The 18637-nt window shown below is 43.7% G+C and overlaps 1 protein-coding gene across 2 annotated transcripts in view; it reads left to right on the top strand.

The window, feature by feature from the left end:
- The window catches only part of trabd2a (TraB domain containing 2A), a 56185-nt gene that overhangs the window by 19295 nt on the left and 18253 nt on the right, over nt 1-18637 (top strand). For both annotated transcript variants that reach the window (XM_070988963.1, XM_070988964.1), the window contains exons 3-4: nt 5263-5409; nt 5989-6163. In XM_070988963.1, coding sequence (XP_070845064.1) covers nt 5263-5409; nt 5989-6163 — 322 coding nt within the window. The remainder of the gene's footprint in view (nt 1-5262; nt 5410-5988; nt 6164-18637) is intronic.

The following is an 18637-nucleotide window of genomic DNA, read 5'->3' on the forward strand; positions in this document are numbered from 1 at the left end:
GAGAGATGCAAGTAGGAGAGGGAGGGAAGGAGGGATCAAAGGGGAGAGGAAGGGAGACTAAAATGATAGGAGGATGAATGGAGGAGTGAGATTGGAGGTGTAGGGGGGGGAGTTAGAGAAAATGTGCTCAGGGGGAGCTGGAAGGAGAGAAAAGGGGTGACGGGAGGGAAAAAAAGAGGAGGTAGAGGTAGGATAGGGGGACAAAAACAATATAGATAACTCAAACTGACAGGTGTGTGTGTGTGTGTGTGTGTGTGTGTGTGTGGCTGTGTTAAGATGGTGGGTTTTCTGCCAGAAAGTGAAAGCTCACTTGTGCAGCGGTGAAAGATTTATGTATGTGCAGATGTGTTTGTGTGTGTGCGTGCATGTGCACGTGCGCATGTGTGGGGAGTGTCAGTGAATACCTGTGGCCATTTCTTTGCAGCTGCCGTAGCCATCAGCATCTCTTAACAGTCATTTTTGGATTAATGTGGAGTTTGATAAATTTTCCAGCGTTTCCACCACCAAAAAGAATTTTTTTGAAATTTTGAAAATGTCCGCACACAAGAAAATCTTGCATTGCAGCATGGGAAACGATGGCATTGGATTGTGGATTTAAAGTAATGCTCCACCCATAATGTACGTAGAACTGCTCACAAATCATTTGGAGGTGTCACAAGCAGCTGAAAGACGTTTCTGCAGTGGATGGCTACTGCAGTCAGTTTCGACGATAATGGTTTCCAATGCTGACCCAATATCAGTGCAAAAAAAAAGGCAAAATGTATCAAAATGTCAAAGCACTTGTACAGCATAATCAACTTCTCCACTGTTTATCTACATGCTCAGTGCGGTTCAAGCACATCTTAGTTAAATGCACTGCTTCCTGCTGTAAATCCAGGCTGGCCACAGCTGCTCTCCTCGATCCGATTTTCAGTGGAATATTCATTTAGGAAACTAGAACCGCATTTGCACTGAGGGTCCCAGTGCGACAAACTAGGGATCAGCCTTGCCTTGGCAGGTGTAGTATTTAGTATTATTTTATAAGTACTTTTGCAGTTTTCTGACAAGGTGAAAGACCACAAAACCGACTCATTTGTCACGCCTTCCCGAACTCAAAGACAGCATGATTCACTTGAGACCTTTGCAAACACGAAGGCGCTCAAAAACTGTCAACATGTAAAACTGTGACCTCAAACCTCATCAGTCATTGGGTCCCATGCAGTGTTTTTTTTTTTTTTTACAATCAGTCCAGAAATCAGTCCTAAACAAATCACTCGCATGAAAACTTCCCTGGAAGATGAGATAAAGGACAAGTTGCTTCCTGCAGTTCAAACTAAACAATGTAGTCCGGTAAGCAGGTGCTGGTGGGTAAAGGTCGGGCTGATCTTCGCAGTCGCTGCTCTGTAAACCCTGGCAGCGCCGCTGTGCTCCTGATAGGTCTTGTTTTAGGGCTGACTGCTCCCACTAACGTTTCACTGATAGCATCACACGTAAGTAACTCAGAATCCTTATCTCTGTCTATTTCTGTCTGCCTTCATCTCTGTCTGCGCTCTCCTCCTCTGCGATTTCACTGATAGCATCAGCACCGAGAGTCCATTTCTCTCCTTATCTGTCTTCTTCCTTTCTGTCCTTCCCTCCCTCTTATTGGTTTCCCTGTTGTGTTTCTTTCTCTTCTGATTTCTTGTAGAATTTACAGACAGGTCTCTCTCTTATCCCACTGTGTGTGTGTGTGTGTGTGTGTGTGTGTGTGTGTGTGCGTGCGTGTGTGTGTGTGTATGACAGAGGCAGAGAGAGGGTGAAAGAGAGAGACTTGTGTTACTCAGATAACATCAGGAGTCAGGAGGAAACAGAGGAGCTGTTGGAAGTCTTCATTTGTACTTGGGAGATGGCCAAAGCTCATTGAATTGGCTGCAAGTGCTGTGTGTGTGTGTGTGTGTGTGTGTGTGTGTGTGTGTGTGTGTGTGTGTGTGTGTGTGTGTGTGTGTGTGTGTGTGTGTGTGTGTGTGTGTGTGCGTGTGTGCGTGTGTGTGTGTGCGTGCACATGGTCTGTCAACAGTGTGGACAGGCTACACTTCAAATACTTGTTTCAATGTAGAGACATGCTTTTCTACTCACTCACACACACACACACACACACGCACACACACACACACACACACACACACACACACACACACACACACACACACACACATGCAATCTTACCAAAACTCGGTTATAATGAAGTTATCGAAACGCTCCCAGCTCCAGTGCTAGCGGTTGCAATCACTGTAACATTAATGAGCTTTACCCTCCAAGGAGTTTATCTTGGTGTTTACCAGCTGCTCACATTGCAGCAGATTTGTCCGGTGACAGGACCTCACATACAGTTTACACACACTATACATTCATATACACACAAAATGTGTCGCAGACGCCGTCTTATCTTTCCTTGTTATGTCTATGGTGAATAAGACGGCTGCGTTAAGCTTGAAATATAGTGAAGATGAAACTGAAAAGCAGCCGATGTTGAACGTTGCAAGCTGTCATGCCGTCATCCCGTCCCGCTGTTAAAAGGGCCCCCTCTCCTCCCTGGGGCTGTCAGTTGTGAAGCAAGCTAGTTTGAATGAACTGGAATTAAAACATACAGTAAAGTCAAATCCCCGTAATCCCCTGATTTGAAACTGTGTCGCCAAACTGCCGTCATTCATGGAAAAGGTGACTCCTTGGATTTGTTTGTCTTGGCAATGAAAATGTCATGCTGCTGTCAAAGATGATATCAGCTCAGTCCTTTTTATTGCATGTGTGTGATAGAAATATGCAGCATAGGTGTAGGTCCTTGTGTTCAGTGCATAGTCTGCTTGAGTGAAACAGGTTGAAATGTCTCATTTCTAATGATGCTTGCAGGTTTTTTTTTTTTCAGTTTCAAACAACTTTACTGCCATCTTTCTTTTCTATTACAGTTCTCAACGGGCTGATTTTATGACTATTGGAAAGTGAGCCCCCGTTTCATAAATGCAATTAATGTAACCTCTCTTCAAAGACACTCCACCGAGCATGCTTGCCACTTTCTTTCTTGCTAATCCTAAACTAAGCCAACACACTTCAGAGCGAGAGCAGCGAGGGTTTTTTCAGCCGAGCCGCCGAAACACTCCAGATCTCCACATGTGGGAATCTGACTGTGATGATGTTTGCTCTGGATGCACACACCCGCCCCACTCCATCTCAACAAGAGGGGACATTTCCATGACAAAGGACAATTATTGACTTTCATTGGCTCCGCTTGCTTTGATATCAGCAAGGGGTGTGTCTGTGTGTGCGTGCTGGAGGGGGCAGGATGGGGGCAGCGGTAGAGGAGAAGAAACAGGGGGACCTGATGAAAGGAGCCGAGTGGGAAAATGCACCCACTGACCCACAGTGCACTAACAGAAGAGGAGGATCATAGCGGAAAGAAAGAAATCATTCATCAAGGTTTTCTTTCTTCCACTCCTCCTCTGTGCTCCTGTTTTTTGTATCCTTCCTCACTTTCTCGCTTGTGCTTTCTTGCCGTCTTTCTCCTTCCTTCCCCAAACCTTTTTACTCTCTTTCTTTTTATCTGGCTATGACTGATACTCCCCCTCTACCCCCGCTCCTCGTCTCCCTCCCCCTCCTCCCTTCACAGCCATAATTTAAGGGGCTGAAAGGCACGGCGAGTGGAGAAAGAGGAGAAGAGGGAGCTGAGAAAAAGGGGAGACCCTGCAGATGAGGGCCTTCCTTCACGGACATGGCACAGATGTGAGGGTGTTTTTGTGAAATGAGTCGGGGAGGGGCGGCGATAGGCTAATTTGCGTGGCATAAAGACGGGGCCCTTTTCATATGCAGAGCGCCACTTTGATGCGCGGCCGATGAAAGCTGGAGGGAGCGCAGAGGAGAGGAGAAGAGAGGGTGACGGAGGGGTTCTTTGTCCCCTGACAAGAAGGCATCTGCTCCACGCTGCCCTCCTCTCCTCCTCTCCACTGCATTACCGAGCCTCCCACAATGGGCCAGCGGAGAGAGAAAAGTGTCATCAGAGCACCTTAGAAAACAGAACACGGAAAAGAAAAAGAAGCAGCCGCTTGGGTCGGCCCGGTCGGCGTAGGGGTATGCATATCAATACAGAATTCATCTGACAAAGATCTGAGCAAATGCATGCACGCACACACACGTGCACACACGCATACAGCGCACAGTCAATTGTAAAAACGTGCAGACATACTGTAGACACATTTACATAGTTCCACAGCTGACAAAACACATCTTCAATCTGACTGATTGTTTCCATTGAGAAACAAATACACCATACAAACTTTCCTCCTTTATGGGAATCAACATCAATGGCTCACAGGGTGAAAGGTGTGTGTGTGTGTGTGTGTTTGGTGGAGAGATCAGAGGGAGACCATGTGCTGAGGTGAGTAGCAGTGGTTTCCGTGTGTGGACCTGTAGGACCTTCAGTGTGTGTGTGTGTTTATGTGTATCGGTGTGCATGTATGCATATGTGTGTCCTTGCGGTGCTGATCACAGGCGGCAGGCTCACCAGGGCCCTCTCGCCGAACACTGGCTGATTTCACGCTCGCACAAAAGCTGAATCTCTGCGGCAGAGCGCAGAGCGTTTTGGCAGGGGAAACTCAAAACTGTCTTTTGCTGTAACAGTTGCTTCAGTAAATCGAAGTCTTTCACTTAGTTAATTACCTATTTGGGTTTGAGCTCACGTCTTTGTTTCTGCCAGTCAAGAAGGTTTAATAAAAAGATAGAAAGTCAAAATGTTTAAAAATGAACTTTAATCTTTCCTGCCTAAACTTTATGTATCCATGTGTCCACTACTTTGATCCAGACCGAAATATCTCAGTGAATGTTGAACGGATTAATGTGACATTTTGTATGGACATTCATGGTCCCCAGAGGGTGAATCCTGCTGCCTTTGGTGATCCCCTTATTTTTCGTTTGGTGCTGCCAGCCAGTCAAGCTTTTCACTGATCCTGGAAATACCTTAACATGTTCTACATGGATTAGCACAATATTTGGTACATACAGTCATGGTCCCCAGATGATGCATCCCGATGACTTTGGTGATCCCCTTGCTTTTCCTCTATCAACACATGGTTCACATTTGAGGTTATGAGTGAGAAATCTCGATGGATTGTCTTGAAATTTTGTGCACACATTCATGTTCCCCTCAGGATGAATCCCTCTACCTTTCGTGATCCAATACATGCACGTGATCAATACAGCTTTGATCTTCCACCAGGGTGAAAACAGACTGATCTACAACAAGTTGTCTCATTGCAGGTGATCTTTGCCCTGAACCAGACGTTATTACAGCAGGAGTCTTTAAGAGCAGGAAGCCTCCAGGTCCCCTACACCACTGAGGACCTCATCAGGCACTACAACTGTGGAGACCTCAACTCCATCATCTTCAATCATGACACCTCACAGGTCAGTCTTGTCTGATCCTATCTTACCTTAGTTATCTTATCTGATGTAGGAGTGGACTTCAGCTACTTTCACTGTAGTTAATAAGCTAAAAGTCATTCTGACCTTTTGACCTTTTGGAGTGTCCCAGTGACATGACCCTTGACCTTTTACCTTAACCCCTAACCCTCTGACTGACCTATCATCCCCCACACCAACTCCTACACCCTCCCTTCGTCCAGCTTCTTTTCTTACTATTACTATTGCCAATTTAGTTGTTCTGCTCTTTGCTCGGCTCTTCCCTTCATCATCCTTGCTGTGACCTTCTCTCTATTATCTGCCAGTCTTCCTTTTGGCAATCCATGTGCACCTTGGCCAGTTTTTTTTTTTTTTTTTTTTTTTTTTTTTTTAGCTTCATTATCACTTTTGTAATTTGGCAAGAAAGTTGAGGGAACTTTGAGAACTGTGTTGTCAGAATTTCTCCCTTTTCTTTTGTGAAATCGGAATGAAAGCTCTGGAGAAGACGAAACAAAAGAAACCCCCTCTCCCTCTTCTCCTTTTCACCTTCGTTGTTTGACTGAACCATCACCCCTTCCACCTTAGGTCCCTAACTTCAATAACGTGACACTGCCACCCAGCGAGCAGGTGACTGCCCAGGAAATAGACAGCTACTTTCGACAGGAGCTCATCTACAAGAGGAACGAGAGGATGGGGAAGAGGGTCAAGGCGCTGCTCGAGGAACACCCCGACAAGAGCTTCTTCTTCGCCTTTGGAGCAGGTCGGTGCTAAATACACTCTATAAAGACATGAAAAGGGATAAGGAAGCAAAGTACGACATTTCTGTGACATTAAAGCATCAACTCCGCACATTTCAACCTAAAATGTCAGACAAAAATTTAGGTCTTTATCATGCACTCAGATTACTTTTATCCTTGCAGCAAAGTGAATTAAATTCCTCTTATTGTCTGGAGAGCACTTCTGCAAAGGCGACAGAAGGCGTCTTAGTCTGAGCAGCTTAACAAACTCGTGCAGAGAAAGAGAAAACAAAGACAACTTGTGAGGACACAAATCCCAGCTGATCAGTTTCGTCTTTCTATTCAGAATGGCAACACAGTTTCTCTCAGATAAGGAAATTCAGATATGATAAAACTGGAGATATTGAGAAACATGTTTCCACAATCGCCCTTTTTCTTCACTGGATGTGACAAATCTGATTTTCCGTCTCAGGATTTTTCCCAGGATGCTTCTTTACTTAGCTTTTATGACAAATTCCTGTTTTTCTGCTTCCTCTCTGATTGTTTGTGGATTCAGTTGGGGAAATACGCAGCCCTGCAGTTGATCAGTGGCTTAGCTGACTAAACTAAAGCAGACTCGACTAAACCATTGATCTACAGCTTTATCAGCTTAGGGTCCAAATAAAACACAGTTGTGTCGGGTCTTTCTCTAAAGCAGAGGCTCAATAAAACATCCTTTTATCAGTTGGGGACTGACCAGAAACAGACATGTGGAGCCCTTTCACATAGTTTTAGACATGTCAGTTCAATACTTAAAATTCCTCTATAACTATGCAGCAGCCTCATAAGTAGCAGCCGCCTGGTAAGAGACTTGGCGTAAAGCGGGGAGGATAAAGAGAGCAGATAACAGCAAAGAAGACTGCACAAAGTTGTCTACTTAACCATGCACGCCTCTGTGTGTGCGCGTATTCATGTTTTGATGTGTATCTAAGGCAGACGGTCTTTTCCTGTGGGAGTCGTATTGGTTTGTGTGGCCTCTTGTTGTTTAATCAAAGCATTGTTCACACCTAATAAAGACGAGGCTGTTTTCTAATCATTGACTCAGGTGGCTTTTTAGTCCAGATTAAGTTAGTTAGTTTTTATGATGTGCTCTAATGTTTAACCCTTCCCACACAAGAAAGGGCTACATATCTAAACACACATACAAAACAAGAAGAAAAACATCAACCGCAGTTGTCGCAGCTCAGATTATTTTTCATTTATTAATCTGTTTGCATTTACGCCTCTGTTGTGAATAGTTTCTTAAAATGACTTCCCCTTAAGAAAGTGTTCATAAATCAGTTTCAATCCAACAATCCAACACTTTCAATGTATAACTGAAATACTAATTTTGTCACATTATATGAATGAACAAGCAATTGTCACCATCAGTCATAAATTTATCATAAGATGTAAAAAAATAATGGTCAACATTATTATTTAATGGAAATGTGCTGCAGTTAAATGCTTAAATGAAAATGTCCATTTAGCTTGTCGTAAATTTGTCGTTCATTGCACTCAAATGGCGCAATGTGGACTTTTAAGCTAACCAAATCAATTAATCATCGCTGAAACCAGAAAAGCCATAAAAAGTTTATGATATTTTTAAAGTGAAGGGCACATAAACATACAATTTGTTGCTCTATAGCTCAATTTAGTACATTATGGGATATGTGTGGAGGACAGAGGATCAAACTGAAGTGCCGTCACTTTCACGGCCAGATATTTCTTGCGATGGCGTCGTCAGAAGGGTCCTCGTCCAGAGATTCTTTAGTCATTTAGAAGCAGCGAAGCAGCGAACTTTGAGCGGAGAGAGAGAGGCCTTCACAGTCTGCTGGTCTCTGAGCTGGCAGGAAACAGCTGAGGAAAAGCAGACACACACACACACGCATGCACATACACACTGCAGCCCTAACAAGGACTACATTTCACGGCGTGTCCCTGAGGAGGTGTCTTTACAAGGGCTAAAAAGGTGTGTGTCTCTGTGTGTATTTACGTGTGTGTGTGCACGCTGCTGAGTGAAAGTGATATGGGCAATCAGCCCAGAAGCACTAGTCTTAGGCATACGGAGGGCAGGTTGGGTCGGCGTGTACAAGGGACGGGATGGGGCACATTACGGTGCGTGCACGTGTGCATATGTACGAACACACAAAAATGCACACACACACACACACACACCAAACACACAGACAGACAGACACTCACCAGCCCCCAAGCTATACCCAAGACAGACCTGGGTAAAATGTGTCCTTAATTATCCCTGGAGGGGTCAAAGGACAGACATACACACCCACACACACACACACACACACACACACACACACACACACACACACACGCGCGCGCGCGCACACACACACTCGATCTACAATGAAGCCCATTATGTCAGCGTACTCAACCTCCCTGCTCCAATCAGGTGTGAGAGCAGTCTTATCAGTGACCATCTCATGTCTCTCTGAATCTGCACAAAACGACGTCTCAGCACATTCAGGGAGCGACGACTGCCTGTTCATTTCGCCGGCGACGTGCTGCAAGCTCGGAAAGAACCGGGCCCTTAAATTGCAGCGCTGCAAGCTTTAGATAAATCACGATTGCTTGAAAGTCATCCAGGCTTGACTTCAAATCGGATTCAGTGGAATTAGCTTTGTGCTTTTTTGAAAGAGCAACCACATATTTAGCATATTTCTCTTCCCGAGTAATGATCCCATTAGCCTGCAGGAGTTGGCCTGCAGATTCCTGACTGACCTATGTGGAAAATTGTTGAGGGTTTTCATTTTTCCCTGTAATAAGCTTTATTGCCACAACAAGTTAACAAAACAGTTTATACACAATAATTTATCCCCTGTCAAATTGCCTGGTCGGATGCGGATTGGGCTTTGCCAAAAGAAACTTAAGATATGACAGAAAAGTGTTTTGGTATCCGGGTGATTTAATGTTTATGGAAGCCTTGTTCATGTTTGTTTGTCTCGGGATTGATGACAGTGAGCATCTGAATAAGTACATTGCAATAAGTTTTAATCCATTAAGGCAAACGCTATAAACTTCTTTGCAAAGACCATCACAAAAACAAGATCCTGCATCGTGAATAATTTTCTAAATTAAAATAGATTTGTATTCGTTGCCGCTGCAGTAGAGCAAAATGCTCCCAGAGGATCATCAATCTTGGTCTGTAGCTGAATAGCTTCTCCATGTTCGCAGAAATGTTTGAAAATTGTAATTGAAAGAAGCTGAACTGCAAGCTCGGGCTGCAACAGTGAGATCCTCAAGTGTTAAAAGTGAAACAGTAGTGAAGAAAAATGAGTGAATGTGCTGCTTTTCATTGTTTTCTGTGTTTATGGGGAAGAAATATTTAGTGATTTTTTGGGGGGGGTTGGAAATTGTTTATGGAGAAAGCATTAATGGCCGACAGTCACACACTGCCAAACCAGAGCTAACGTTCTCTAACCCTAAATGATTTCTCATGTGCTTACAGTGCACGCACACACACACACACACACACACACACACACACACACACACACACACACACACACACACACACACACACACACACGCACACACAAATTCTCTCTGTCTTGTCTCGTTTTCTACAAGTGTCTCCTCTTTATGGACCAAGTCTCGACCCATCATTAGATAAGAATCTTCCTCTTCCTGGCCTCAAAAGTATAAAACAACAAATCTTGAATTAATACGTCTCGATGTCCTGTGACCTTAAGATATTTGTTTCCAAGTAAGTCAGGGCTGCGCCTGGTTAGACAGAACGCCCTCTATGAGATTTTTTTTGTCTGAAACCATGTGCCATTAATCAAGAGTCATTTACACATCGAGGCCAAGTCAGTAAACACACTGGAAGAGGAGTAACACATTGCAGGGTGCAGTTTGTTTATGTGAAGCTATTTGAGAGATTTCTCAATGAAATCAAGCATTCAATGAGTCAACACCTCCTTTAGAAAACTACTGTCACACCAGCTCTGAGATATCGATCCTGCTTGTGTTCGGACTGGCCTGGATGAGGCCCGTGACCAGCTTCACCTCCCAGCCCTCGCTGCTGTTTTTCCAGCGGTCTGGTCGGAGTAGCGGTCAGGAAGGCAGCAGTCAAACAAACAGAAGTGGTCACCGGTCAGCCCAGAGGAACACACACATCTTTCTCTGGATCCCTCCTTCCCTCTCTGTCTGCACGCCGCACACTCGTCATTTTTTTTTTGTCTGTCTAAGACCTCATGAAGTCGTCTTTTCTGGAGACTTTAGAGAGACTGGGAGATGATGAGGGCTGCTTACAATAATGTCATGTTTATGTAGCGCGCACCCGCGATGACCACCCAGTTTGTTTGATTATGGCGGGTGATGATAGTATGGCGGGAGATGATTAATGGAATAAGAAAAAACCCTAACATGCCACACAAAGTCTCTTATCATATCAGTTTTTTTAGATTTTTCTGAAGAGCCTTCAGCCTTTCTGCGTTAAATGAAACAAAGGAGGTCCAGTAAAACAGAGCCGCTGCCTCCACCTTTGCTGACACGTTCAAAAGGTTGTGAATAAAAATGCTGTGATGGCAATTTTTTTTTTGGAATTTGGCAAGATTTCAGAGATCTGCTTATTTTTGTTAGGCAGTGTTACTCCAAGATGTGCCTGCTGGCTGGATTTGTATTTTTGACAGATAAAATTGGCCCGTTGTTACACTCTGTCAGGAAGCATTTGAATCTCGGCCGGCCTGCAGTATTTTTAGAAGAGTACCTTCGATAAAATTTAACATAAAGCACTCAGTCGTATCCGTGAGGGTAGAAATATGAAGGTTTTTTTTTTCCAGTTTTTCAATGTGTAATAAACCGCTGCCCTGTCTCCCTGCTTTGAGTTTAAAGTATTGTCATGCCTCGCTATACTTTGCTGTACTGTAAGTAAATACCTCCTAGAAATTTGTCTTTCCCCCCATCTGTTTGTCTGAAATACCACGGCCATCACTCAGCGTAAATGATGATGTTGAAAAAGCGCCATATGCTCAGACAGGCATATGGAAGCGGTTATTGCTGCGCTCCATAGGTACAGTAACCCAATCCATGTATACAATATGAACCCGTGTTCCCTTTTATAATCTCTGCCATGCGCTGGCACTCTTGTCTTTAGTAAAATGATGTGTTTACATATCGCTGAAGGCTGAGGGCTCCGTTTCTGCAGGCTCTTACCAATTCTTGTCTTTTTCCAGGCTGAGCTTGAATGCATCCATGTTTCAGTCTCAGCCCCAAGCTGCTTAGCACATCATGATTCCCCTCAAACTCCGCTCCCAAACCACAAATTTAAATATTTGCGGTGGTGTAATTGCCAGTGTGGTTGACAGGCTCTAACGGTTACTGTACTTTGAAATGTTTGACTCTTTTCACAGACAATTAAGGTTTGCTTTTGGATCTTTTGCTATTTAGGTTGGTATGGCCACGCTAAAGTGAATACCCCTCGGTTAGTGAGCTGTTTAGTGCGGTGGGTAGCCTGCAATAAATGGCTGTCTTGGCCACTGCGCTGTGGCTCATGACAGAGGTTGACATGAACTCATAACTCACACGGAGCACCTTGCCTTGTCAGTATGTGGGTAGCTCTCGGTACTGGAGCGGGGAATTAGTCACTTAATACACTGTACTTAGTGAGTCCAGCTCCGTGTGCTGACAGAGCCACATTTAATACTGAAGAAGGAATTTGACTTAATGGCTGGCAAAGGTGGTATATTTTTAAGTGTTTCCTGGTACGGGGGTCGCCATTTGCATTTGATCTCATATGTTATCTGCAAATATGATCATATAAATGGGACAAAAGAAGCAAACAAAGTAAAACATTAGTCTTTCAAGCTTTGATTTACTGTGTACTGCCCGTCGCTGGTGAACATACCCAGGAAACACAATAAAATGCATTTTATTAGCGACCATGGTAAACTATGCTAAAAGTAAAACAGCAAAACCTACCAAGTTAAGCCTGGTAGTCACAAAATCCTGCATATCATCATTACAAACTGTTTTTCCAAACTTTGTTCAAGCCCACAGAACGCTGGTTTGATTTCTACTGGAGGTCTCAAAGTTTATAAAGATACCAAATATGCCAGGCCAAAGTGTTGGGAAATGTGTTTGAAAGGATGCCCGAGACATCTAGAATAACCCCATTGGACTGGATGATGTACAGTGGCAGAGAGCTCAACACACTGCGGCTTCAGAGAGCACGTGCAAATAGAGAAAACACGAGCAAATAATGATAAAAAGAAACATCTTCATCAATTTGACAACACACGCAGTACACACAACACAACCAAATAGACAAATGTGCTGCAAATACTCGCAACACAAACAAAAGACAAGAACAGAAACGCGATGCAAGTAGCCCAGACGGCAACTGATCTGTCTCCGGGGAGAAATGAGTGATGAACCTGGATTATCTGAATTGGCAGGCTAATAACAAGCAGATCTGCAATAATATCTGAGTCATGCAGGCAGTGTTGTGAGTATTTGCGGCGCATTTGTGCATTTGGTTATGTTGTATGCATTTGAAGCACATGTGTCATCAGTTTGATGAAGATGTTTTGTCATTTTCTCCTGTTCTGTCTATTTAAATGTGTTTTCTTCGGTTGCAGTGTGGAGAGTTTTCCCTACCGCTAAAAAAAATAATAAAACAGGGAGTATTTCCCTCAGTGTAAACATCGTACAGCATCAGTAAAGAGCTGGAACTGACTGATGCAGAACAGTAAATAATGCTGTCAGACAGGAAATAGATCATTTCAACCCTATTAAATAATCTAAAGAGAATTCAGGGAATTTGAAAGTATATTAAATGAATATCTTTCTAATGACTTTTGTATACAAACTATGCCTTAACTACGCCTGTGTGCATAATATTTGGATTCTGAGTTATAGCTGATTGATGGGACATTCAAATTCTGTCATAAACCTTCAGGCCAAGCCTTACGCATACCTGGCCCACATCCCTGCAGTGTGTTTTCACACCGAGCACTACATCACTGCGGTCGCTGCCCTCTTTCTCCTTTTTTTTTCCTTCCCCAGATGGTGTGAAAGTCAAAAATGTGGTGTTTTTTCACAGCACCTCACCCTCATAAACAGCCAGTTTACAACTGTTTGGGGCAGTCGCTGACATGAGTACACACATGTCATGCAGCACCATTAAAATCCAGAGCAGACCCACCGCACGCTCGGTAAGGGAGCGGGCAGGCGGCGGCGAAGCGTCTGCCAAACCTGGATTAAGTCCCGCATTTAAATTTGAATGACACCTTTATGCTCCAGCTTGTTCTTTAGGTTTTCATTTTGAAGAGTTACATCTTGGAGGATTAATTTCTACTGGAAACGAGAACAGACGGAGGCAGCATGAGGCTGTGGCGCTGCAACGTCTAATCAGGAGGTCAGAGTGGATGAACGCGACGCGTGACGTGGCTGGCGTAGGAGACCGCTGTTCACGACTGTTTTCCTTCAGCCACGACCACGATCTTCCCCTGACATTAACCACGCAGTTTTTGTCTTAACTATTCGAAGTCGCAGATCAGAAAACAGTCGGGACTCATTTTTGTCCTGGTCATTTGTAATGGTTTTGGAAAGTTTTGGAGAGCGTGCTTTTTTTCATCGCTCCTCGCCACTCTGCCACCTTATTTGTTTTATCTGATTGGTCTTTATGAGTTATAATTCTTAAGATTTCAGTCAAGGTTGATTTGCCAATAGCTCTTGTTACTGATGCTAACAGCAAGGTCAGTTGAATACTGCATATCCTAACAACCAGTGGGTCCATAATCCATCAAATCCATGAATACAAACTAAAATAGACTGAGTTTCCGGTGACTGCTTCACAATAAAAGTCCAGTGATTTAGCAGTTCAATGCTTTTAATCTGAACTAACAGTCGAAGAAAATGACTTAACTTCATTTGGCTGCAGGAGAGTGAAAGTAAATGGTGATATCAGTGGGAAAGATGAATGCCTTGTGCATGTGAAGGCCATTTGAGTCCAGCGGGGGAATGGCGGACTCTGCCACTAACAGAGAAAACTGCTGTATATTAGGGTAAATACAATGAATAGCTGTTGCTGAAAAAAGGCAGACGTTTGATACTTTATCCCTGGGGCCTGTTTATTACCGTTGTAATAGAACCAGAAAGCATACAAACATAGTGAAAAAAGTCAGAACTTTCCAAGTAAAGCACAGATACTCGAAAAATGTAGTGAAATGTAAATGCACTTTGTCAGCGTCCGCCCCTGCTTATCAGCGGCTGTCCACTCTTCACCGCTCTGCTTTAAAATACGTCTGTTTGTAACAGATGGAGAGTCGTGATGACAGTGTCTGTCGTCCTCTCTTTTATGGGATGTGACACACTGACCTACTGATCACCTGTCGCTGTTCGCCACTCTCCTCAGTTCGGAGCCTCCTCTTTAAGCGTAATATCGCATATTTACAATCCTAAATACAGGCCAGATAAACATGGAAAACACGAAACCGGTGGAACGTTAACATGTCAGGAGCGTCTGCGATGCATCATCTGGTACGTCTCTGTCTCTTCTTAAATGGGAGGATAAACCTGTCAGCCCCTCCAAATAACTAACTGTCTGTTAAGCTGCTGAGTGAAAAGCACCTAAACATATACATTTTGTTGCACTCATCGGGTCAAAGGCCTCAGTCTCTCTACTTGAAAGACATATTTCATAGAGCCCACACTTTTCTCCCAGTCATAGCAGTGAATGCTTGTCACAACAGCTTGTTGTGATTTATTGAAGGAGCTGAACTCCTCACCCCTGACCCCATTCAAACCCAGCAGTGTTTCCTGATGCACCTGGAACGTTAACACGCCTGCCCAGGGGCTAAACTTTCATTTGCACCAGAAATACCTCACTCCTATATGAAAGGGAAAGCTAAATTATATATGTGGCTAGTGAGCAGCAATGCATCTATTGATGATTCTGAGCGGGAATTGTTATGAAGGAGCTGTCCCTTTTCATTTGGGGGCTCAAACATAAAGGAGAGCAGCACACTGCCCAGAGGGGATGAAGATATGAGGAGACAGAGGAAAACATGACTTGTGTGATTCGTGGCTTCCACTCTGTCCTTCTGCCTCACTGTGGAGTTATTCAATACTGTTTTGTTTCACTGGAGCGGGGCCTGCTCTGGTTCACTGTATGAATGAGCCTGTGTTGTTGGCCGTACACAGCGTTTGCACATTGTCACACAAGCTGTGTGAGTACCCAGAGTGCAGGATTCTGGGATGCCACAGAGCACCCGTTTTTAGACTCAAATGAGCTTTATTATATTTATATATCCAAACCTCATGTTTGGCATCTTGGGGAGAGTGCATGTTAAAGAATCACTTCTTCAGATGTAGGGTTTCTGGGGCTACGTCTGCACAGAAATGCATGTTTTTGAAACTGCAGCTTCCTTTCTTGATCATATCTTCTCTCATATCTCACAAGAATCCTAAAATTAATGATAGAACTCATTTTATATCCATATTTCTGAGATTTTATCGTATATCTTTCAGCGTTTTTCATAGTTTCACTAGTCAGATATTAAGCAAATGAAAGAAAAAGAAAGCTTTTCTAACCACTGATGCTGCAGTAACAAAATAATCTTCTTGATTAACACAAACAGGCCCAGGTTTAATTACCACATGCCAATATGACCGTTTGTAACTTCTGTTTTACGTCACTGAAAGTCTGGAGCAAATGTAATCATAAAAAACACGATTTTGTTGAGGCTGTTTCAGATGCTTTAGTGGGTGCAGATGTAAAAGTTGGCCATGCTTCGTTGTGACACTGAAGTATTTGCAGGGAGGCAGGAGACCTGGAGGACGAAGCCCTCGGTTCTATCCATAACACACTCCGGTTAACTAGTTAGTGAGGGATAGAGGAACGAATGATTAGGGATGAAATGGGATTAACAGATGCTTGATAACTGAGAGAGAGAGAAATCTGGCAGAAAATAGAGGTATAAAGGAAAACAAAGGCTAATACAGTGATGTAGGGAGAGATAGAGTAAGATAAGACAGCCAAAAACAGAGCCTGTGTGAATTTACAGGCCTGTGGATCTGCTCCTAGTTATAACCTAGACCTAAATCACTGATGATACACAGGCCTCATGTGACATCTACAAGATCTCTCGCAGATTACTCAAACTAAATAGGCACAAAATTGCACCCTAAATCACATGTTTAAGATGGAAGCTCTGTGAGAAAACATCGGAGAAAAAGCACGACGTGGAATGCTTTTTAAAAAGCGAACGGGCACCCGACTCCCCTCCGAACCCCCTTTCTCTGGACCGAGACAGCTGAAAGGCCGAGCAGAGACTCGCAGCAGGATCCGAGGCTGGCAGGGGTACGCGTGTTTTCCGAGGAAGCAGTGTCGAGGCCGCAGTATGCAAACTGCAGGAGTACATTTTGGCAGGTTGGGACGAGCAAAAGCACGCGTTTGTTGGAAGAAAAAACCCACAAAAGAAACGCTGTTACAGCTTCAGAGCTCCTGCTGGGTGAAAGAGCGGAATGATCGTGATCAAACCCCCATTTCACAACAGTCTGCAGCTGATCTAAAGTACAACGTGGCTGGTCGTGCTGTTTGGTAGAAAGCAATCTCAGTTTCCTACTGCAGTCCACTTTGGATGAATTTGTCTTTGAACAATTGAAAACTGCTGCGAAACCAACAATTCATCCCTCATTTCTGCACTAAGTGGAGCCCATATGGTCTCATTCAGTCAGTACGGCCAATCAGAGGGGTCCATAACCATGCTGATTTGTGACCCCTTAAAACAACGCTTTGTCTGCTTGCAGCTCCTTATCGCAGATTGATTCAGATTGTTTTATTTGGGCTAAAAGACGTAAAAGTTATCCAGTAATTCAAGTGAAAAAAATGCACAGATTAAAGTCAGAAAGAATAAACAGAATCTTGCAGAACAGAAATGTGTTTTTCTGCTTTCTTATCCTGTTAAGACTCACACTGCTGTGATAGAAAATACACTAAACCAGATGTATGAAGAAGGATAATAATAATAATGACATTGTATTACAGGAAATAAGAACGCTGCCTGTGTTTCTAATAGTTACCCTTACAGGCCAAGTCGCAACAATGTGCCTGTTATAGTCCAATAGCTTTCTGTTTAGTACTTAAGTACAATTTTGAGGAGTTACACTTCTTTAAACTTCCAGTTAGCTAAATTTCAGAGTGTAATATTGAACTTTCTACTCCACTGCATTTATTTGACAGCTACAGCTACTATGAAAATTAGGATTTTACACACAAATAACGTATGGTACGTTTATGGTCAACCTGGAAAACTCTTTTCAGCCAACCTGAGGTCAGGTGGGCAGGTATCCCCTCCCCCACCCCCCTTAAACTTTGCATAAAATCTCTTTTCGCTTGCTTTTATAGTAAAAATATTCTCTGCGACAGCATTTCGAGTCTTTCTAGACATTCAGCAGTAGGGACACTCGGAGCTGGCAGTGCCCGCGTTTATTTAGTCAAAACTGCTCACTTTTACAGAATTTTCAAACTTTGATCACTCTTTCATACGACCACAGCGAATGAGCCGGTGTGTGTGTGCGCGTGTGTGTGCACACGCCGTAATTTCTTGGCAGAAAGAGCCAAACTGAGCATTGCGCTGAGAGGGAGTGTAGAGACTATTGCAGCCTGACAGATGTAATCCCTAACACGGCTCCAAAGTGCTGTGTGCCACCACAAAGTTTGAGTGAGGGTTTATTTAAAAAACAACCTCACACCACAGGCCTCTTATGTGCTCTGTTTCTCATTTATTCTCAGCATAAATTCAAAGCCGAAGCTGCTCAGCATGATCCCAAGAAGACTCGTGTAGACAGTTTAGCCGTTTTTTACTCTAACGATAAACACGGCCAAGTGTAAATCATGTGAAAAGAAAAGGCCCGGGGCAAGATAAAGCAATTAAAATGTGTGCATGTCTAATCATCCGTCTTTTTAATCCTCTTCTTTTCATGCAAATTTAACATTTTGCATGCAATTTTACTCATCAAGCGTTCTCTGTAAGCTAAACAAACCACCTCTCCCATCATTCCTGTCACATCCCCCCAAATGCTAGCTTAATAAATCTCTAATAGATGCTTTCTAACAGATCATCAGTCTTAAATGTCTGTCTGGGGCAGTGACATTAATGCCAGAAGCCTTGAGACGCGTCTACTGTGAGATAATAAATTCGCTCAGGTAGACAACAGGTTGTCCTGATGGGTGAAAGTTACAGATGAGGTGCAAGTGAAGAAAGCCACGGCTCACATTTCCTCTGCTGCAACACCAACTACTGTCTGTTTGAGGGTTCTCTTGGAGGATATTTGCAGATGAGGAGGAGTTGCTCGCCTCCTTTTGCTCACACGTCTTCAAAGATTTGCCTTTTCTACGCCCAGATTCACTTGCTTGACTGACAGAGGCTCCGTTCCCGTTTAGTGTGGCAGACTTTACATGGGCACCACGTCAAGATACAGTCTACATAGTCTCAGCAGAGAAGTGT

This window comes from Chaetodon trifascialis, chromosome 20 (assembly GCF_039877785.1).
Source record: "Chaetodon trifascialis isolate fChaTrf1 chromosome 20, fChaTrf1.hap1, whole genome shotgun sequence".
In the NCBI taxonomy this organism is placed as follows: domain Eukaryota; kingdom Metazoa; phylum Chordata; class Actinopteri; order Chaetodontiformes; family Chaetodontidae; genus Chaetodon; species Chaetodon trifascialis.